The sequence below is a fragment of the Rhipicephalus sanguineus genome, unplaced genomic scaffold, assembly GCF_013339695.2.
Source record: "Rhipicephalus sanguineus isolate Rsan-2018 unplaced genomic scaffold, BIME_Rsan_1.4 Seq1108, whole genome shotgun sequence".
Classification (NCBI taxonomy): Eukaryota; Metazoa; Arthropoda; class Arachnida; order Ixodida; family Ixodidae; genus Rhipicephalus; species Rhipicephalus sanguineus.
The window spans coordinates 98,986-122,627 of record NW_023614337.1 but is presented as its reverse complement, the minus strand read 5'-3'; the positions used below and the strand labels follow the sequence as shown (position 1 = coordinate 122,627).

At 42.3% G+C, this 23,642-nt stretch overlaps 1 protein-coding gene across 1 annotated transcript; it reads left to right on the top strand.

Moving 5' to 3' along the window:
• The first annotated feature begins 955 nt into the window (after window positions 1–955).
• Window positions 956–18,790, top strand: LOC119376175 (digestive cysteine proteinase 2). Its single transcript, XM_037646103.2, has 10 exons — window positions 956–1,098; window positions 1,858–2,004; window positions 6,958–7,154; window positions 9,343–9,628; window positions 11,103–11,295; window positions 12,394–12,587; window positions 13,704–13,795; window positions 15,370–15,528; window positions 17,424–17,610; window positions 18,555–18,790. Exons 1-10 carry the CDS (start codon window positions 1,059–1,061, stop codon window positions 18,737–18,739), a joined length of 1,680 nt encoding a protein of 559 aa, XP_037502031.1. The 5' UTR covers window positions 956–1,058; the 3' UTR covers window positions 18,740–18,790.
• Window positions 18,791–23,642: the final 4,852 nt, after the last annotated feature.

Sequence of the window (23,642 nt, the reverse complement as noted above, 5' to 3'; positions counted from 1 at the left end):
TCCCTGCATTGTTGATGTCAGGTGTGGAATGATAGTAGCTGTGATATCAGTTGATGTGCTTAGCACTTAGAAAGTGAAAATGCCAGAAATGCCATTAATATAGATTAAATACACAAGTAACGTAACTGTGCAGCACCAATTACTGCATTCGTGATTTTTCCACGTGTGCTGGGTGCCTTCATGTTGAAACAGAGTTTAGTATGTAATAATCTCTTTAATGTAGATATAAAGTAATGTTGGGCTCCAGAATTTCGCAGGGTATTCAAATCAAATGCAGGGTCTCTCAGATGACAGGTTTGACATAGTGCTGCAGCTTTAGCTTTACTATTGTTTTGGCGGCCTGCCAACTTTGCATGCACTGCCTAACTGCAGTGCGCTTGAAAGCACATATAAAGCTATTTTGTGACCAGAGTATTCAGGAGTAATGGTAAAGGGCTAGCGCTGGGTTAAACACTCTCCGCATGGTGTCGGGATGCGAGATATACCGAAAAGCTAGGTTGTAACTCTATTTTGACATACAATAGGTTATTTGCACTATGCTAGAATTGAATATGTCCTTGTGGCACAGCCTGGTGTGATGATAGCTGTATTTCTTGTCATTTAAAATGATAAATAAACAATGTAAAACAAAAATATTTTGCACTGAAAGAAAAAAAATATGCATATTAGTACATTCACCATTTGACCTTTTGTAATGACAAAAAGAGTTGGCTCTGTTCTCTCATATTGAAGGCAGTAATGGTTGGTAGGGACACAGAGAAGAAAGGAAATAGGGTGTGTTCATTGTGCATTCCAAGTCTTATCCTTCCCGGTTTTGATTACGGAAAAAAAATCACACTTTTCGTAGTTGCTGATGGCAATCTGTGTAACTTGAAACTGTTTGTGCCTGAGCTTTGACTTCTGGTGCATTCATCTGGGAGCGCTTCTATCTCGTTTGTCCGAGTGTCAGACGTGAAAGGAGATAACTCGGTTATCTCTCGAGAGCTTCTTCAATAAGCGGGAACGGGCTGGTGCCAAGCGCAGAGGTGGTAAGGACCGTCTTCGGGAACGGCTGTAGAATGATGCGGCACGCCTGTATTGTGCTGCTGTTGAGCATTGGTAAGTTGTGTATCTGCACACATTTTGCAGTGCTTGTTTAGCCTAACTGCACTTGTGGACTGTTTCGTTTGCACTAATTACCATAGGAGCGGTGACAGGCTCTAACGCAGGAAGTTGCTCTGATTAACGTAGCTGTGTTTAACGAACACTGGTTGATGCAGTTACTAAATGATATTACTTTTTTTATCAGACAGCTTCACTTCTGTAATTGGGGTCATGCTTTAATGTGCTTGATCTAAAGTTAGCAAAATCTTGTCAGTGTGTAATTTTCCTGCCAGTGGTGTTCATTTCTTTGAGTAATCCAGCTGACATGACAGAACTTTGACATCTACCAGTTCATAAGCCTGTTTCCATTAAAAATAGGTGACCCAGAAGAGCTCAACCTTGATTTACCGAAAATGGTTATAACTTACCCCTCTAATGTAATGAAGAAAGTAGTGGGCCATCAAAATTATCAGGAAACTGTTTGCTTACTAGCTAGACACATGAAATTTCCATTCGCTTCACACACGTTAAATAGGGAATTCTTAATATCAACGTGTGTGCTTATAACAAGCATTGGTTACACTGAATGTGCTTTTTAACCATGTGTGTTATAGAGATTTTTAGCTACCTACATTTTGCTGTGCAGTTTGCTTCCCAAGCCTTATCATAAATGCCACTTCCCCATCATTTCTTATTTTGTTAGGTACGCTTTTGCTGTTTGCATTTTGCAAGTGCTACGGATCTTGTGTTTAGAGTTGTTCTCATGTCTTGCAGCAGGATGTCTGGCTCAAGATTTGCCTGACTGGGGCAGTTTCTACGAAGTGAAGGGCGTTTTGTATTTGCCATACGCGGAAATTCGTGAGCCATTCGCGGGATACTACGATGTTACGCAGAACACCAGCCGCATTGACTACTACGATGGTATGGATTTTCACCCTTCAGCATTTATAGCACGTAGCTTGGGGCCAGTCTTCACAAACTGACCAAAGAATAATTTCTTGTACTTGTTTCATGAGAGTTTATTACGAATTCTGCATTCGCTCTAAGAGCATTATAGTAGGGGGATGTGCTATTTGTATGTGTATACATACTTTTAAACAATTACACGGTATGTGGCGGCAATTGGCGGAACGGCAACTAATGAGGGGAAGAAAGAAGGCAGTACAATAAAAACACTGTTTACAGAAACACAGCATATTGAAGCGTTATATACAGCACCATTACATCGAAAACAAGAAATAGAAACAAAAAATATGATGCATTTTCATTCATAAATTAAAACTTTGAAAGGTCACCAAAGTTCAAACGCAGTCAAAATCGTACCCTCAAATAAGAAAAATGTTTGAACTATTTGAGCCCTTTTTTATTTGCAATAGGGACATGCTGTTGGGAAAAGTACATGTTATTCTACACGTGTATCGATATTTATTATAAACTTCATAAGTGCTTTTAAGTTATTATCAAAAATGGCTCAGTGGAGCATTGTGGATATTACAACAAAATTATTGTCTATATCCGACATTGTGTGCTGCTCAAGTTAATGCATACTTAATGTAACTGCGCGAAAAACGGACGGAAACACGAAGGGCGCCCTTCGTGTTTTCTCGCCCTTCGTGTTTCCGTCCGTTTTTTGCGCAGTTACATTAAGTATGGATCATTACCAACTAGCCCAACTTACCACTCTTTTGAACTTCAAGTTAATGTTCTGAGCAAACTTTTTGTGTCAAGTGAAGCAACAAGACATTCTGACATTTTTTAAAATTTAAGGGTGAACCTTATTCCCGGTAAATAAGGGTTATATAACGTCCCATGTAACATCTTGCCATAGCTTTTGCACCATCAGTGGCAACTAATTTTGTTCTACAAAGATTTAAACATGACACATGAGCTTTTCTTTTTATAGCAATTTGATAAATTGTGTCGAAGTTCTGTAAACTGCATCTCCGGATACATCTCGAGCAGACAAAAGCTATGGGTTACACGCCATTCTGAAAGAAAATATTGTGAATATAATCCTAAAAAATATTCCAAATTTACCTGCTTTAGACACTCAAACAGAGGCTGTTTACCGAACTACAGTACTGTCTACTTTTGATGCAGAGTTGTGAATTTGTAAAAGTTCATGGGTAAATTTTTTAGAGCTTACCAAACTTTGGGAAATTTTATTTAAAAAATTTCAAGCCCTAAATGAAAATTCTGCTTCCTAGGAACACTAGAATTTAACTGGCTCCCTCAGATGCAGTGGATTTTGTTTAGCCTCATCTGGCAGTTGTCTCATTTTGGCATTTGACATGTAAAATTCGGATAAGGAACTCTCAGGTACAAGTTGGTACTGAGCTAAAGCATTCTTAGATGTATGTGTGACCGTGAGTTTCCCTCAAATAAGCTTGTTTCAAGCTTCCAACTTTTTTTTTATATTGCCTGCACATGTTTGCATTCAAACTTTCAGCTGATTTAATTGGATCCTCGATCTAAGGCATTGCTGCACAGACACTGTACTTTGTCTGACAGTACTTGTGTGTAAACAAACAACACAAGTGATTTGACTTGTTCGGTGTTCATATCTTGAGGATGTATATATTTTACTGCTTATGATGCTTAGTCTCCATAAGTACATAATGGCATGTTATCCTAGAATTGCTGAGTGACATCATAGTTCTCATACCAATATCTCAAAATCAATGTAGCCATGCACAGGTGTGGTAGAGTATCTGTTTAAGTTATATTAATAAAAAAAAGAGGACGACGTTCATTTTCTTAACTGTTGTTTTTATTCACTCTTTTTCTGGTTGTCTTTGTGTGGCAAGTTCACGCTATCTTGGAGCTGTCGTGGCTGCTTACCTTGCAGAAGCAACGCCTTCAGACACCCCCGTGACTTGCTATCTATTGACTCAATCCACTTAGGAGAGCATGTGTAGATAACGATTTCCCCATAGCGCGAGATATGGTTTTGCTATACTTTGATGTCGTCATTCATGGACCGAGAACGAAAGAAGGGGAATTTTTTCCAAGGGGCTTGTATATACGTTAGACACAACCAAATGAACAGACATTTAGGCTAGGGAAAGCATAGAGGACGTTAATTGTTGTCTTAAACTGTTGTGCACTAATTGTGACATAAATTTCGATGAATTAAAGTTGACGAAAAATCACCCTTTCTGTCAGAGCACAAACCCTTGCATGCACAAACCCTCACATGCACATCCCTCGCATTCACAATTTGAAGGTTGTGGGTTCAGATCCCACCGATGGAAAGAGTGATTTTTCGTCTATTTCAGTTCATTTCAATTTATGTGACAATTAGTACACTACAGTTAAAGACAACAATTGACGTCATCTGTACTTTCCCTGGATTAATTGTCTGTTCAATTCATTTGGAGGGACTTTGAAAGTTATTCTCAAACAAAGTATGCCCAGATCACACAACATTCTATCCAACATTAAATCTCTTTCATTTGAATGTTTGTGAGAACGCTTTGTGGAATGCTTTGCTGCATGAGAACATTGAAGTCTCCTCTAGCACCTTTAGGCGGCTCGCCTGTTCAGCATTTGCTGCTTGATAGAGAAAGTTCCAAGTGATACTGTCACGTCTTATCTTTTGTGGCTTGGACATATGTGGTACTGGGGGCGACTGATAAAACCTTTTTGTTTCACCTGTTGTCTTTGTCGACTTGGCTTTGGTTATCAGTTGCTATAGCTCTTCAGACCAGACAGTCGCGTGATGCTTGCAACATGATAGCTCCTGCTATAGGCATTGAACCCGGTCCTTAATTTTCTGTACTATCAGCTCTTGCTTTGTTCTCTAAACAAGTGCTGTGTGTCTTTTGTCTGCAAAACTGTATGGTGCGAGTGTTCCTAATTATCTCAGTCTTTCTGCAGTGTCCTCAGAAAGAAGGACTCAAATAAGAAAATTAATTTGGCATGGGCTAATAAGTAAACGTTCGGTGCACAATAAAGCAGCTCCCATAATCCGAGTAGGCTTGACAACGCCCATTACCACAGAATCCCCACCACGGTGGTCTAGTGGTTGTGGCACTCGACTGCTGACCCGAAGGTTGTGGGATCAAATCCCAGCTGTGGCGGCTGCATTTTCGATGGAGGTGAAAATGTTGAGGCCCGTGTACTTAGATTTAGGTGCACGTTAAAGAAACCCAGGTGGCCGAAATTTCCGGAGCCCTCCAGTACGGCGTCTCTCATAATCATATCGTGGTTTTGGGACGTTAAACGCCAGTTGTTATTATTATTACAGATTTCATGAAGTACAGAGTAGATCTCTGGCACGAAGGATAAATTAGTTATTCAACACTCTATTTTATTAACCACACATAAACTCGGATCCTAACTATTCAGTCCATGAAGCATGGCAGTAGACGCTTTACCACACCACGAAGGACTATGTTGTACTGAAAGCGCATACGACATCACAGTAGTTCTGTTCACTAATAAACAGAATGCATGGAAAGTTTACACAGCTTGCACTTCCAATGCAGTAGCTAAGACCTCAGGGAAAGTGCAATTACAAATATGAAGTGTATTACGGGAAAATGTTAGGTGGCCTTTGGTCATGGGACTAGAGAAACTTAGCGCTGTTTGCAGGAAAACGAAGAGTAATAACCTAATTTCATCTTTTGGGGCATTCTAAATAAACATGCATGCAGGTGTGCATAAATCGATTTCGTTAGACATGGTACAACTGCTCCAGCTTAGAGACGTAAATGTTTGTGTTCGAAAATGTGGGACTGGTAACCGCTCCAAGAGGCATATTTGCTGCTCCAAAGTGAGGTTTCAGTCGTTCCAGAAGCTGTGCCGAAATGGCTTCAGTTAATCACATCGCTGTATACCTAATGACACCTTATTTTGTTTTGTTCTATTTATTCTCTCTCCTAATCCTTTTTAGTGAAACATTTTGTAAGATAACAAATGTGATGGTACGATTTCCAAAAGAACACTGATAATGTAGAAGTGCATGTATCTAGGTGTAAAGCAATGCATAGTTAAAATGTTATGATGTGACTGCTGCTCAGGTGATGGTGCTGTAGCTGCGAACAGTACAAATAGGAACAAACAAATCATTTGCGACTAGCTGGTTATTGCTAATTTGCGTTACTCAAAAGCTTTTGTAGACCAGGAAAGTAAGACCACAAGACACAGCAAATGCACTTAATATCGTGCCATAAGTTGTTCAATGAATTGTATTTATTCTTAGCTGCAAAAATGTGCATAAATTATTTACTTAATTTAACCTGTGGGTTTGCACATTGCAAAGAGGAAGGGTAAATTACAAGGCAAAATTGCAGCATATTTCACACAATAATAAATGAAAAACAATTGATTCACTTGTACAGAAAATTGAAGCTGGAACAAAATTAATTAAATGTTATTCTAGTTAAGTTTTCTGTGCTGTGCTTGTTTGTTTTCTTAGCTTTATCAAAAGAAAAAAAGAAACTTCTTTAATGGTTAGTACAGTCTCCAATCTTATATTTTTAGCACAATTCTTAAGGACTACAAAAAAGTAAATAATTAGATGATACTGTAAATTACTGTATTAAAACAAACATATTCTTAAAATTCTCCATTAACATCAATCATGATTTGTTATGGGCATATGTAGCCGGCTAAAATAAAGAAAAATAAGCTAATACGAAGACATAAATCTTGGAACAATGAAAAGTTGAGGTGGTTAGTACGGATTCATTGTAGACAGATTGACTGCACAAACTCAGGTTTGCGTTTGTGTTGCCGGTTGTTTTCCTTCTGCTGTGCCCTTGTCCACATGCCTGACCTTTTCTAGAACGAATATGAGAATCTGGTACACTATATGCAGTGTTATAAACACAGAAGTGATGTTATTTATTTTACTTATTTTCATCGTAGGCCTAGTGCAAACGGTGCAGCTTTCACCAAGTGCCCACTCAGAGGGAGAGGGATACCCCTATGGCATCAACTATAAGATCGCATATATGCCAGACCCGAAGACATGGGAGTCAGTCCGCACCTGCTTCCAAGTTAATGGAACCGAGAACGCCACTGTTCCCCTGCAAGACGTGCTGCCAAATGTTGAAGGCTTCACAGTGAGTCCCAAATTTTCCATTGAAGTCACCCTAAGGAAAGTTTTAAAAAAACTGGTAGTCACCTCAATGATTGGGTTGATATAGATTGAAAACAATGCTGCATTTTTAGTCTGGTTTAAATGTTGGCTGCCGCCTCATGAAAATTCGACTAGAGGTTTAATGTTCTTACAGAATTAAAAGCATAGTACCCCAAAAAATCCAAAAAATGTTGCACAATACTTTCGTTTATGCTCCCAAAATGTGTCCAGCTTACCTTGGTTATGCAACTGGGCTGTGTAATGTGCCTAGCTAAAGAAGGCCTCCACTTGAGACGATTTGAACCATGTCAGAAATTATAGCCACGTTACCCACTCTGCTGTCTTCCTATCTCTTTGTAATTTGTCAATGTGCAGCAGGCTATTATTAAAGTGAACTCAAAAGGGGCTATGAAAATGTGCTTGCCCTATCAGAAGTTCTTAGCAGGAGTGTTCTATTGAAAGGAAAATCACTATTATAGGGGAGCCGAGATACTAAAAACAAGGCACATACATAAAAACATTTACTGCACTTGCGTAATTAAAAACATTGCTTTGGCTTCCTTACATAAGCTACGTGTTCGTCAGTTTACGCTTGCCGGTGCTGTCCTATCACAATTGTTCACTCTTCATCTAACTGGCTGGAAAATTCTTTGTGTCAAGCTGCTGTATAAAAGGCCAATGTATTCATGGCATTACTTTGCATCATGTTCAAACACCAGTGGTGAAAGTCGTAGAAGTTTGCCATAAACGAAGCGGCAATTAGTGTTCAGCAGATCTTTTTTACATTAAGTCTATGAGAAATCAACCCTGTGCTTGTACATCCAGTGTTAGGCGTATTCAAAATTTCACTTGCTTAAAATGTACCGGTGGGCTAGTTCCTGTTCATTTTTGCTGTGTGATGCTTAGTCATATTCGAATTATTTTCTGCTGATTGAGGTGGTGCTCTTGGTATTGTTTTCATCTTTGTACTAGGCTCTTGTCACGCTTAAAAAATGCATCCGTCAGAAATATTGCCTATTTAATTGACTTTTTTCCCACAATAAACACCAGTTGAAGTTCAGCGTTTGTGTATCTTTAGGGGTGTGCGAATATTCGAAAATTTCGAATAACGAATCGAATAGCATACTATTCGATTCGGTACTCGAATCGAATAGTACATACTCGAAATACCGAATATTTTTCGAATAGTTTTCGAATAATTAGCGCCGATGGGAGAACCCCAAAACAATGATACTTTGGAATAGTTAAAGGCCATTTTTCTTCTTTTAATCACTAAATTACCAGTATGTATGCAGCAGCCCAAGCTTTTACGAAACTACCGACTCTATATTGATTACCGGATGAAGGCGTTTTTTTTTCTATGAAAGCTCCATACTCGCTCAGTTTTTACTATGCTGCCTCTGCATCGTATTAATCAGTTCTTGACCTAATCTTGTAATAACTGAAGGTGCACCTGCATTCAGCTTCATGAATAGCAATAGATGCAAGTGTTGTGTTTGAGTAATTTGTTCTTGCAGATACAGCTTTCAATACCGATGTCTACATGCCTTCAGTGCCGAGGACCATGTTGCGATGGCAGGTTTATGTGTTTCATTACCGCCTTAGCTGTATGCGTAGTCTTCGGTTCAAAATTGTTTAGATATTATGTCTCAGTTTTATTTAAAAGCAGGCGACAAAGTATCTGCCGTCACTGCTATATTTCAACCTGCAGTTACAAAATATTTCGAAGGCTCGGGTCGCTGCTGCGTACGAGCTTACCTCAGTTGTCATAACTGTGGTATTTTGAGTCTGTTAAAAGTAAGCGTAATGCTCTTTGGTGAAGTTTGTGAATATTTCTTTCAAAAAAAAAATGTTGTGTAGTTCTAGTACCGTTTTGAGAATGGTTTCTTACTATTGGAAACTATTGAAGATTCGATTAGTATTCGTTTCGATTCGGTGTCATCACTATTTGATCGTATTCGATTCGGTTCCGAAATTCACTATTCGCACAGCCCTATGTATCTTCTTTTGTTTCGTGTCGTCCTTTTAACCGGTGTGCGCTGCCATATGCTTTTAGAAAATTCGGCTGAGCCTGTATCGCTGTAGTTCTGCCCTAACGTTGATAGTTAGTGTCCGCTCTGATTGTTAGCAGTAAGTACTTTATTTTCAAATGCGCTTCGACATTTTTGCAGTTTGTGCGCAAGGAGTCGTGCTGGTTTGGTAATGATGAGCTGCTCGCTCACCAAGGCAAGAGGCACTGCGAGCGATTCCAGCTCACTGTGCCCACCAGGGACCGTGTAAGCAAGTACACACTCTGGGTGTCGCGAGACTCCCAGGGACGTGCCGTGCCGAGGCGCTACCTCATGCGCTGCTACAACACCTTGCTTGGCTCCCACTTCGACAAGTACGAGATTCTCTACTATGGTTACTCCCGGGACCCAGTGCCACCCAGTGTATTCGACGTCACTACCCTTTTCAGTAAGTACACAGCAGCTCAGTGTGTGCAGAGTAAAATTGTATGCAAAGGCAATGGGGGGACTTTATTGATAGGTTTTCATTTGCTTATTCCTGGCCACAACATTGAATTTGCTCAATTGAATTTGCAAATCTCATGAGACTATAGCATACCTGCCAATTCTCCCGATTTACTTGGGATACTCGTGATTTCTGACCAATACTCCCGATTGTACGGGCATGTCCATAAATCCCTCGATAAAGAGCCCTAACCCCATCTGAAATGAACGTAACAAAGGACAGCTGTTATAAATGTTTTCTCGCATTGAGGAACCCCTACAGCTTGCCGCGCAACCCTCCCCTCTACCCATTGATGCAAAGGGAGGGGAGGCCGCAGCATTTGTGTGTGGCCTTGGTTATTCACGGTTGGGCATGTTACCTTTATCTGATGACAAACTTGCGACAACACAATACTGCAGTGCATGCAGTTAGCTTCACCATCATAGAATGTTATGCGGTGAAGCGTGGTAAGTGTTGGAACAGGCTACGCAAGTCTTGGGGATTCCATTCATTGCACATTTTGCCCTGCGCACGTGTCTAATAATTACACACATGCGCTGTAATTATGAGCGCCTGCATGATCACTAGTGTCTAAAAGCGTTGCTGCAATCATTCAGAGCTGTGTATGAAGTTACCGTGGCTACGAGAAGGAAGAAAAAAAGGAGTGTGCGCATGTGTATTGTTGTCACGTTCCTTCCCCCCTTCCCCCGAAAAACTCCTGATTTTCAAGATCCCTAGGTTGACAGGTATGCTATAGGCTATTTGGTTACTTCTTTTCTTGGCTCTTACATTGAATGACTCATGCATACTTTGGTGCAGTAGTTATTCAGCCACTTTGGAATACTAATACAATATAACCTTCCTAGCTTTGGTTGTTGAGCATTGTAAGAGCACTGGAAGTTTGGAGCTAGTGAGGTCAAACAGATTAGTATAAGGCTTTGTGATTATTGAAAAAAAGGCATAAGAACGGTCTGGTTGACAAGCGCTCTGTTGTGTGAGTTCACATAGTAATGATGTAGCTTGAGATTCCTATAAACTGCTTATGTGCATATGTTGTGATATGGTTGCTTCTTGCTCAGCATCTTGAGCTGGCTAGGGTGTCATTTACAGAGAGAGGAGGCAGGGTGCGCTCCCCCCACTCCTAGGCTGAGAACTTTAACAGGATAGTGGCGTTTTACTGTCATAAGCACAGGTATCTTTACAAAAAAGCAAGCGCTAGTTTATAGCTGTAACACAGATTTATTTCACCCAAGTTAGATTATTATTTGCTGCTTCCAAGGCAATACCATTAGAAATAATAATAGTTGTCCCGCTAATTATTACTGCTAACCTGTCTGATTTACTTACCTTTAGTGTCTCCGCAAACTTGCTCACTCAAAGTATGCCCACAAGTGCACTAAAGTTGTCAAAGAATAAGTGTCTATGTTTGCCTGCGCAGACGGCACATGCCGCAGTTTTCCGGGCCCAGGTGCAGAGCGACTGGCTCTGCACAATCCGATGGCTGAGTTCCTTGGCAACCATGATGGTCACACGAAGCACTCGTTTGAAGACTTCAAGGAGACGCACAAGCGCACTTACGAGCATGACGTGGAGCATGACAAGCGTCGCGATATCTTTCGCCAGAACCTCAGGTTTGTTTTGTCTTTGGTGTCTTTTCATTTACAATTTGTAATCGTTGAGATATGTTTTCCTGTGACCATTGCTAAGCCTAGGAAGATGATATAGTACTATTATTGCTTGAATTTTAGGTTACAGGCATATGTTCCTGAGATGTTTTAGCAATCTTGGTCACTGCATTTAGGGCTGCAAGAAATTATTGTTAGATATTGATGTTTTTATATACTTTGTGTGCCCCCCAGCGTGCCAAAAGTGAAACACTGTGGCAGCATTGCTATCAGCCTCACTGGCGATGAAGAGGACAGTCGTGTGTACGTTCATCGTGAGAAGATGTTTGATCATCGCCTAAGTTACGGCATGCTTGCCGTAACTTAAGTGATACTGAGAATCTTAGAAAACGAACATGACAGCTCGCTTCTCTTTCTTCTGGTGTGATACACTGCTTGCACACAGTCCAGGTGTGGTGTGAATTTGATGCTAAGCTCATTAGTTTTTGTTTAAGCTCTCACACGCATTGCAGAGTCATGTAGCTGAAATAAAAACACTGTTAAGGCATCTTTTCTGCTCATTTTATTCAATTCTCAGCAACCTCAGATTTTGTGGTCTGAACAAAAAACGAAACAATGAGACTCACAGTTAGCTTTACAGAAAGTTCTTTAATTATGGCTCTTTCGTTTCATTGTATAGATAGAATTATCGTAATCGCTCATTAAACTTTACCTCGCTGGCGAGAATTCTACAAAATATTCTTGTTTAGTTTTAGCCCCGTAAGACATCTCTGACGACTGCCAAGTTACTTGCTAGTTGGCCACATTGTGAATAAGTAAATTCTACATTCGTAGGAACTTGTCAAGTGCTTTCAGGTCTGAACTTGTGTGTGTGATAAACGTTCTCCAGCACAGCCTCCATGGGTTTAAAGGCAAACATCTTCAACAGACTTCTGTCTGGCTGGGTAAAAACAATGCAAGATCATTCTCCGTCCAAGTTTAGCTTTAATGACCCAATGGTTCAGAAGAATAGGCTTCAAATTGTCGGGTCAATTTTTTTTAAAACTAAACTTGGCTGGAGAGTCATCTTCTTGAATGTAATGGTTTGCCTTTCACCCTTTGCAGGTTCATTGACTCAAAGAACCGTGCCAATCTGGGCTACAACCTTGCCGTGAACCACCTAGCCGACCGTACGCCACAAGAAATCAGCGTGCTTCGTGGACGTCTTCAGTCGAAAGACGGCTCTTCCAAGGCTGAGCCATTTCCCAGGCACAGGTTCACCGCCAAGTTGCCCGACCAAGTAGACTGGAGGCTTTACGGTTAGTTGGAAAAAAAAAGATTTAGTGAAGACGAGACAACAATGCTTATTATCTCTGTTTTGGCAATTTTGTATAGTAGCTGCTGTATCTTTGCAATGAGAAAAAGATTCTGACAGATTCAGCTGTTGCTGTTATAACAGCGAATAGCCTGCTAAGCCTACATTAGCCAACACTTACGATCATTTTGCCAACATATGGGAATGCTAGTCGACGTTTGCCGACAGTAAGCCAACATTAGCATTCACTTAGCACTAGTATTTAGCTGCCATTAGCCAGCATTAAACAACATTAGCCCTAATTTAGCCACCTTTAGCGAACGGTAGCCAGTGCTAATTGGTGCTGGTCGTATATATGACTGAATACAGTAAGCCAGGACACCATTACTCCCCTTTCACATATCGCAAGGGGCATACTGCGGTATGTTCTCACATATTTGTTGAAACTTATGTCCCTTTGCATGTTGTTTCTTGTACAGCTTGCTTTAAATAGTGTGAAAAGTGCAGGAATCCACACCATGTCCATTTTTCACATGCTTGCAATGAAGCACACTAGTTCCACAGTTATGCCATTCTGCTGTTGCCAAGGATGATGTGGGTTCATCTAAGTGCTTATGTGCGTTGAAGAATGCCAGGTGGTCAACATTTAATCTGGAACCCTCCATTGCTTTTTCCATCATAATTTACTGTGCAGTTTAGGGACGTTATGCCACAATTTAGATTAGTATTTTATTTAACACTTTGCCACCGGTGGTGCACCTAGCAGGGCATTATTTGGGTGGTTGAAATCAAATGAAAGCTTGTTCATGTTTGGCAGCCTTTACATGGCTGTTTTCACTCACAAATGGAAACAGCTAGGCTTACTTGCAGCAAAATTTCTTCTTTACAAGTTTAAGCTACATAATTACTAGAGCTATGTTTGACTTCTTGTCTATCCCATGTGTCGTTTGAGCATGTTAGAGCCCATTAAGTACCAATCAATCGCTGATCATCTCCTAAACGTCGCTGTTGTCAAACATACCTATGATAATAAGCCTGCCAGTGCTGAGTGTCTGTAAGTGAGAAGATCATTAAATAAAAGTTGTGGCTGATATGCGATTCATATGCTGTGCACTTGCAGGAGCAGTGACACCGGTCAAGGATCAGGCTGTCTGTGGATCTTGTTGGAGCTTTGGAACTGTCGGAGAACTGGAAGGTGCATACTTCAGAAAGGTGAGGCGCCACAGGTATTCTTTCCAGGCATTCTGTGCTTATTTTAAAGGACTGTTCATAACTTTATTACCTTTTATAGCAAGCTCATTTCAATGCTTCCCATTTCTGTATGTCAGAGATGACTGGAGTGGGCTTAGACCACAAAACAGATCGTTTAAACGTTAAATTTACTCTTCAAATAATGGTCAGCTGCCAGCTCGTAAAAAAAGATCACGTGCTCCGTGACGCCAAAAGGCAGAAAAAGAGTGTTCCACACTCGCCGCCATGGCTGCAATCGGCGCTGACTAACACTCCTAGGTTTAAATACACACATATACCCTATAAAGTGGATGGGGGGATGACCGCCGCTGTAGCTCAGTGGTAGAGCATCGGACGCGTTATTCGAAGGCCGCAGGTTCGGTTCCTGCCGACAGCAAGTTATCTTTTCGTCCACTTTACTTTCTTCACATTTATATCCCAATTATTACAAATAACAACTCCTATACTTTCTTTGGTATTATTTTCTGCTAGTTCTCAATAATATTGTGTCTAACAAAGACAAACGAGCCCTTAAAAGCCCTCTTCTTGTCCTCAAATAAATGCCACTCTTCGTGCTATAATTGTACTGCACACTTTAGCGTGCCGTTTTCTCCTTTAACATTTTCTTAGCATGTTCCTTTTGTTGGTATTGTGGGCGATTTTGCATGCTTGAAATGAACACTGCTCCGAGTTGATCTAGGAAAATGACTTTGGGGCAGATTTAGAGAACCAGGTCTTCTAATAAGTGTGTCAATGTGCCTTCTGTTGTTGTAAGTGAACTATATCTTGAGCAGTGGCTTTGCTTTTTGGATGTTACAGGCCACATATGTTATCGCAAAGAGGGAGGCTACATTTTTTGGGGATAATTGGCTTGGTTGTAGCTTACTTAATGCTTATGTGGATATCTACTATTTGGAATCTGTAAAATCCAAGGAGTGAGTATGACCTTCATGCTTGAAGCAATAAAGTTACTCGTTATTGCCCGTGTTACATCTGTCTTCTTGCTTTCGTTCATGCCTGTTCTGATGTGCTGTTATGAACAAGAACAGCATAGGTTTGTGGAAGAAAAAAAAAAGTAGGATGAAAGGAGCACAGCACAGGCATGATACTGTTTTCTGTTGAGTCTTTGTTTTGCCCCATCTGTAAATGCTGTTGCATGTAATCATGAACTGACTATCTAGTAAGTCAATATAGTTTCACAAAAGTACATGTACAATGACACTGGGTGATACCCACTTTTACACCTGAAACATGTATTTCATGCACTTGCATCATAGACATTCAGGCTGTCACTTGCAGGCATTTTTAGTTGCCAAATGAACCCACTTATTGCTGCAGTCTGGTCAACTTTGCTGGAGGGCAGTTACTCCATATGCTGCATATAAGGAAGGGTTTTGAAGACAGACTCTTCCTTGGATAACATTCTATGTAATAGGGTTTGATGACTTCTGATCAAAAATATGGCCCTATACTGAAGGCAGTGCATTCAAACAGAGCGTGTTGCCTACAAATTTTGCTTGAAGAATCACAGCAGTGGTTCCTGAATCTCTTCCCAGACTGGTAAACTCATTCGCCTGTCCGAGCAGCAGCTGGTTGATTGCAGTTGGAACAACGGCAACAACGGCTGTGATGGAGGCGAGGACTTTCGTGCCTACGAGTATATACGCGACCATGGATTGGCCTCGGATGAGGATTATGGAGCATACCTTGGACAGGTAGTGCCCTGCAGTGTGTCCCTTTCATTTATGACTGCCCGAATGTCATACATACTTTATGGCATTCAGTGTTTATTGTGGAGTCCTTTAGTTTGACTTTTCTCTTCTCATCTCTGTACTCATTTCATCCTTTCTCTCCACTGAGCAGGTATGTGCTAGGCCTATTCAAGTCATTCCCGCGTTTTTCCTTTCACATGTCTTTTTTTGTGTTTGATGTTGTCGTACATAATGACAGCTATAATATAGTATTGATTACATCCATATAATTTTTCACATATATGCTTGAAAATGTCAAATACCTCTTACAGGTGATAATAAAGCCAAGGAAAGCATCAGGGTATTACTTGCAGTTTTTATTGAAGCATAGTAATTGTCACATAAAGGGAAATGAAAGTGGACGAAAAAAAAAAACAAGAAAAAAAAAACTTGCCACTGGTGGAGACCGAACCCGCAACCTTCAATTTCAAAAGTTGTGGTTTCTGTCCCCATTGGCAGTAAGCTGGTTTTTCAAATAAGATATCAAATGAACATTGCTATTAACAAAGCTTTTAGTACCCTAATCATTCATAAACTTGCTTGTTTTAGTTTCCATGCTTTACAGGTAGCTTTTCAGCTTTTGTCGGTGGAATTAAACCACTGCTTGATTGTCCATGTTTAAAGCAAAAGCTTTTAATGTGCACATAAGACGAGGACAGAAGAACTAAAATTTTGATAGTTAACTCACAATTGAATTTTTATTGAAGAAAATCACATTTAAAAGCACAAGAGAATCATAAGGATCGGGCAACACGTGAAATAGTGGAGGCGTTTCATATTAGAAAAAGGGGCCGTGACTGTGTTAGCCATCCATCCATCACTTTACAGGATAAAGATTTTGACTTTCTTGATATGTGAAGATTGTTAGTGTCACTATGCTGTTATCATTGTCCTGGTTCTGAAGGCAGTTAGGCCTCTTTTCAACTACGCATGTGCCATTGGTTCTCTTGCGTAGGCTTGTGCGAATATTCGAGCACTTCGATTATTCGAACGAATAATACAGTATTTGAATTTAAATTATTGAAAATTTCGAAGTATTCGAAAGGAACGAATAGGTGTATGTTAGTCTGCTTATAACCCCCCCCCCCCTGCAAAGGTGGTTTCACTGCGGTGGAGGGGTGCTATACCGTGAATACACCTTTCCAAGAAAAATTTGCAATGTCCACTTGTAACCTCCTGTAAAGGTGGTTTCACTGCAGTAGAGGCGTGCTATACTGTGAATACATCTTTTCAAGAAAAGTCCGTACTGCTGCGAAGCCCCACTTCAAGGCTAAATGAACATACATATTACCCTCACATCGATTCATCATTTTTTAAGTTTAAAAACTTGTTATACCGGCTTATAAGCTTCAAGTATAGTAAAATTTAAAATGTAACATATTTTATAGGTTATTATTTGCATTCTACCGAAAGCCAAATCCTGCTTCTATTAAAAGTTGCTTCTACTTCCTTTGAACCAAAAAGAACGACATTTGCACATGCCTTGTTATAATTAAAAAAAAAAAAACGTTGTGCAGGTTGGTTGGGTCATGACAAATATGCTCATCTTTCTTTATAATATGTGATATATACTATTCGAATTCGATTCGAAATTATTCGACCAAAATCACTATTCGCTTCGAACCTAAAATTTACTGTTCGCACAAGCCTACTCTTGTGCTTTTAAATGTGATTTTCTTCAATAAAAATTCAGTTGTGAGTTAAGCGCTGTCCTGTCAAAATCTTAGTTCTTCTGTCCTCGTTTTATGTGCGCTTAAAAAGCTTTTGCCTTAGACCTGAATGTTCACCAACTAGCCCATCTCGCCGCCTTGTTGCTTGATTGTGTAGATGTTGACTAAAAAATTTTAACTAACTTGCAGGATGGTGTCTGTCATGATACCAAGGTGAACGCCACTATTGCTTCAATCAAGAGCTATGTCAACATAACCAACCGCGATGATCTTCTTACGGCACTCGCTAACGTGGGGCCAGTGTCTGTCAGCATTGACGCAGCGCTTCGCTCCTTCTCCTTCTACTCCAACGGTGTCTTCTACGATCCCAACTGCCGTAAGCCATCAATCATATAACTTGTACACTGCGTGAAGTGACGAGAAATCGTTTAACAGGGAACGTTGCTGGAGCCAACGTTTCGACAAGTGGACTTGTCTTCATCAGGGCAGTGACTGTCTTCCTGTCAATGGCATGAATTTGATTGAGTGCTAAAGGAAGCGAGTGCACTAGGCTAATGACGTATTTAAACCTTAATATTGGCGAATATGAATATAACAAATTATCAGACCTGTATAAGAAAGTAAACCTAAGAATTGTTTTGCCAATAGTGTGTAATGAATACATGCTCATGACAAATATTGGGTCTAATGGATGTATTTCAAAAAGAGAAAATTGGCAACCATCCATCTGCAGCACGAAGCAACACAGAAATCCCTAAGGATTTCTCAGAAAGTAGAGCTGCTCTGGTCCAGGGATCAAACCTGGGACCAACGATTATCCTTGGTGGTCGGTCTACCAATTCAGCTAATTGGCTCTGCAATTAGCTGGCAATTGGCAGTGCAAGGGCGAATCCATTTGCAACTCGAAGCACATGGACACTGAATATGACAAATCAGCTCTGCGGAATCCCACACAGTGCGCAAAGTGGCAGAAGGGTTAGAAAGGGAAAATTGACAACCACCCATTTGTAGCTGAGAGCTACACGGAATGTGTTTTGGTGTCGGATGAGACATTTTTATATGTATTGATGTTTGACTATAAGGTATTGACCACATTTGGGAATGCACAGGTTCGAGGGTGTTTCCAGTGTTCTCAGCAAATATGCAAGGCATAACTGGCCAGTTTTTCTTGGTATGACAGGATCAATTTTTGAAGGAGAGTTTCGGAAGGTGAAAAATCCAGTGATGCCCTTCTTTTCTTTCTTTTCTTCCTTCTATGGTGGTTATGCGTCTTGTGTATGCTTTGTTTCTGATGCCCAAATTTTGTTTTTTTATGCACAGGCAATGACACGGACAGCCTTGACCATGCTGTTCTGGCAGTCGGCTATGGAACTTTGCAAGGGGAGCCCTATTGGCTGGTAAAGAACTCCTGGTCTACCTACTGGGGAAATGATGGCTACGTACTCATCAGTCAAAAGGACAACAACTGTGGTGTGGCTACACAGGGAACCTATGTGGAGCTTTGAAAGTCGCCAGTGAAAACAATCCTCGGTTTCTGTCAATAAACAGTAATGAGGCACATTGATGTCTGCTTATTGCAGATGCAATGACGAATTTTCATAGTGGCTGACCTGCACGTGTAAAAATGTTGTTCCTGGGAACATTCTACAATCAGTTTCTTTTTGTTGTTTTCTGTTTAGCACATGGCAGTTATCTTTGGGAAAGGGGGAGATCTAGATTGAAGTGTAGTGTCGGCATGTGTGTTGTACGCTCGCATAAAGGCTCGTATGGTTAATTGCAAAGTGGCAGTGAGAGTGTCAGTCCTACTCACGCACTTTTGTCAAGTAGGATCTGTTGAAAAAATGCTGAAATGTTGTAGATTTTGAAATTTTGTGCAATTAAGCAAAGCTGCTGGGAACAGACATCGAGTGAGGGTGAAGTCAGATCAAGGGAGCTGTCAGTCAAGCAAGCAATATCCGAACTGACTGGCTAGCAAGTTTAAATGGCCAGGCAGTATTATTTCACCGACTGTCTGTATATGACAGATGCAATAATTTATTGTCTAATAATATGCTCTGGGGGCTAGCTGGTGCATTGTTTCAAAGTAAGACGATGCGCAAGAAGGACATCACATGGGAGAGCATATTAGGGCATGTCTCATCCGTCTCCCTCATGCAATGCCATTTTAAATGCGGAGCATTTCTTAGTCGCACCTGCGGCGTCGGCCGCCGTCCACACCCCCACTGCGCATGCTCGGCTCGTCTCGTGCCGGCAGCAAGCCTCTCCTCTACCTCCCTCGCATGCTCGGCTCGTCTCATGCCGGCAGCAGGCCTCTCCTCTCCCTCCCTCCCTCCTCTCGATCGAACGCCGGGCGGTGTGTATATAAGCGGCGAAGCGCGCATTCGGAATTCAGTCAAGGGCGTCTTTACTTGGCTTTCGCATGACTTGACGCTTTGCTTGACTCAAATAGATGCGATGGAAGCAACAGTCACCTTCAAACATCGTCCCACCACTCGTTGAAGGCAACGTTACCCCACCCTCACCGTCGTCGGCGTCAACAACAGCAAGCAACGCAGAAAACAAGGCTGCGAAGAGACGAGCATACGACGCTGAACGCAAGCGTTTGAAGCGAGCTGCGGACCCGGAACTTCGTGCACGAGAAGCTGCTGCGAGACGGCAACGACGGGCTGCGGATCCTTCACTCGGGGAACGAGAAGCAGCTGCGAAACGGCAACGATGGGCTGTGGATCCTGAACGTTGTGCTCGAGAAGCAGCAACCGTTCGTGAACGTCGAGCAGTGGATCCATTCCTCGGGCAGCATGATGCTTCTGTGAAATCCAATTACGCAACATTCACGCGATACCCCCACCACTCTGCGACGCATTTACTCGAGTTCCCCCCCATGGGAAGATGCGGGCGACATTTTTAGGGGCGTAGCTCCTCTTAGTCTAACCTTGTCACGTCTCCGTTGTCCGGCGTAAACGGATCTCCCGTATGATGCAATAGATGGCGCTGTCTCATAGAAGTACATACAAACTGCAGTTCAGGGACGATATTCTAGATGGCGCTGTACACAGTCTGTGTCGTCATCACCATTTCTCGTCTCATTTCCTAGATGGCGTTGGTCCAATAGAATTGTGTGCAATATGGTGCTTGTGTGAATCGACACTAGATGGCGCTGGAAGTGCCGCTGCTCTCCGATTGGCTGCTGCGCGGGGAGCGAGCGCCTCTCTCATTCTCCTGGATCGTCGCCGTACCTGTCGGATCGTTGGCGGAGCATGGACGATGCGCAGCGACGGGCGCTCGCTTGGCGGCAGCCAGGCGGATCCCGTGACGGTGCGCACCAAGGACGCCGCTGCGAAACGGGCTCAACGAGAAGTGAATCCCGAGACCATGATTGCTTCAGGAGCTTCGCCCAAGCTCTTCATCATTCACCCGTGGATATGCTGTAATTTTTTTGTGCATCGTCTTTCTTTTGAATAATTTATTGGCAAACTAAGTGTGGTTTTTTTTTGTTTGATTATAGTGATCTTACAAAATGTATTGCAAATGACAGTCTGTTTAAATATGCTGTAAATGCGCCCATTTGCGTGATATATATGTTATATAATTGATAGGCACTGGAACAGCTGTATACCCATTCATTTGCAACTGCGTATGCAAATGAATGGGTATACGCGCCAAGGACGCCGCTGCGAAACGGGCTCAACGAGAAGTGAATCCCGAGACCATGATTGCTTCAGGAGCTTCGCCCAAGCTTTTCATCATTCACCCGTGGATATGCTGTAATTTTTTTGTGCATCGTCTTTCTTTTGAATAATTTATTGGCAAACTAAATGTGGTTTTTTTTTGTTTGATTATAGTGATCTTACAAAATGTATTGCAAATGACAGTCTGTTTAAATATGCTGTAAATGCGCCCATTTGCGTGATATATATGTTATATAATTGATAGGCACTGGAACAGCTGTATACCCATTCATTTGCAACTGCGTATGCATGTAGCACTGCCCAGGACAAGCAGCTCGGGCCAGGTTATCACGTCGTTTTCCATCAAGGTCAAAGTGCCTTTGGTGAATAGAAATAACTGTTACCTTTACATTGCATTATTATGTCATGCTATTTTCAGCTTTCAGCTTGTGCCACAACCGTGCGACCTGGGTCAAATATTAAAATTCTCGGTCAGATCCCACACCATGCCGAGAGTTTTCTGTAATAATTGTAGGAAACTTCATGCCCCCCAAGTAGTGCATTTAAGGAGTGGCATGTCCCATGGCCTTGAGAACACCGGCATAAGGTGGCTTTCTCTAGAAAAAAAGCCACATTGATCACCATCTGAGAACGATACATTATTATTCTTCTCTCTGCTTCCTGTTGTGTTCGACAACAAAAACTTGCTGAAAAAGGCGTTGGAGACGTGCAGTTTCAGTGAGCCTGCCAAAATCAAAAAGTTTCCTGAAACTCAATGGCCTGAACAAACGTTCATCTTAAAGTGCCATTTTTGCCAAATGTAGTAAAAAATTGCTGCACATATTTCAACTGAAATGATTATGTAGTGGGGATGTTTGTGACTGCAGAGAGGTATAGGCCTAGTGCGCTGCAGCTTTGAACCGAACAGGCAGCGCCACCTGACGCCCGCGGCTGAAAAGTTAGGATTGTCGTTTGTTGCTCCCGGGCGCGCAGTCACGGTAGAAACGCAGGGCTCCTCGCCGAAAGGACGTAAAAACGTCGCAGTAGTCCGGTACTTTTTCGTACTTCTGCGTGCATGGCTGGCACAAGAGCTGTAGGAACACCGTTCGGAAGCAACTAGCTTTTAAATTCTTCGGGTTACCTCCAGAAGTCGACGAAATGAAAGACAACTCTACCGCCGCTGTGCGGGTCTGCGTAAGCAACGCCTCGAATTCCGTACATAAGTGTCACCCTTTTCGTGCGTTTTTTTTCGCCTTTTATATTTATTTTAAATGTATACACATCTTACAAGGTCACAAAGAAATAGGTAGATAGCAGGCTGACAACGGCCACCTAGCGGTCAATGGCCTGTCTGCGTCTCCTGCTCTCACGCGTGATTTCTTGACATCCAGAGCGGACGCAGCAGGGTGTACGCCGGTTGCGGAATCAGCACAAGTTTGCCGCGTCCTCTTCGCTGAGAACGAAAACAGTTCGGTATGGCTCAGCACACGTAGGAGCACTGAAAATCTAATCTCACCTCCACTCGTTCGCGTCGAGTCCTCGGTTTTCGATTGCACTCTGCATTTCCCATAATGTCGGAAGATTCCATCGCGCACATCATACTTCTTTCAGACCACACACTGACCACTCGCGTGCAACTTCGTACCAACGACCAAGAACTCCTTTGAAACACACGTTATTACAATTTCAATCCTACGGAAACCGGACAACAGACGATCGTCGCGTCTTGTCCTCACGTTCACGCCGGGCTGCGCGGCCGTGGCTGGCGATGCGCTTTCCTAGCAGACGACCAACAGACGAACTGATGGGCGCTCGCTTGCAGCTCTCACTGTGAAGTGTGTGCCTCGCTCTCTTGTGTGTGTGCGTGCGTTGTGAGCGTGTTTGTTTGTGTGTGTGTGGTGTGTGTGTGTGTGTGTGTGTGTGTGTGTGTGTGTGTGTGTGTGTGTGTGTGTGTGTGTGGTGTTGTGTGTGGGTGGGGGGCGTGGGGGGTCTACTGTTCCCAAGAGACGGTGTCCAAGAGACGGAAAAGAACTTGTTTCCGGCGCAAACAGCTGTCTTTTGTCGGCTTTTTCTTTTTTTTTTTGTTGGTAGGGCTCGCAGTTCGGTTTTCAGCGAAAAGAATGACTGAGAGGGGCTTGTCTTCATCGAATGGCTTGAGGCGAATAGGGGACGAAGTTTTTTTGAATGCTTACGTTAACAAGAGTCGCTGCATGCTGGTTTTTCGGCAGCTTTAAACGGCTGTAGTTTGAGAGGTTTTTCAGACAGGAAGAAAAACATAAATAAAGATAAGTTAGCACAGCGTATTTACACACGCAGACAGAAAAAAAAAAAAGAACTACGGCGGCCGTTCTTGGAGAACAGCAGCCGCCGCAACCGCAGCCGCCGCCTTGAAACATGCAGTCGGGCCCGTAGGCGACAATCCTAACAATGCGCCGCTAGCCCGATAGAGGGCGAGAGCAGTAGCGCCACCATACCAGCTCACGAGGCCTATAAGAGTTGAATTAGGAAACAGCGCGGTAAAAACGAAGACGAAGCAGAGGAAGCGCCTGAGCGTGACATTCTGCTGCAAGGTGTTCAACCAACTAAACAACAAATTCACCTTTAACCGCCGCTACTCGAAAGCGCGATCACGTGGTACAGCATGACGTCAAATGTTCCGAGGCACCGCTGCCTACTGCGGCGATGTCCGCATTCCGCCGTGTCTTCCGAGATACCTAACGCGCGCGAAGTCACGGAGGCC

Coding starts and splice junctions, on each gene's coding strand:
- LOC119376175 (XM_037646103.2), top strand. CDS start 1,059: ATGATGCGGCACGCCTGTATTGTGCTGCTGTTGAGCATTG. Junction 2,005..6,957: donor CCGCATTGACTACTACGATG/GTATGGATTTTC, acceptor TTTTCATCGTAG/GCCTAGTGCAAACGGTGCAG. Junction 12,588..13,703: donor AGTAGACTGGAGGCTTTACG/GTTAGTTGGAAA, acceptor GTGCACTTGCAG/GAGCAGTGACACCGGTCAAG.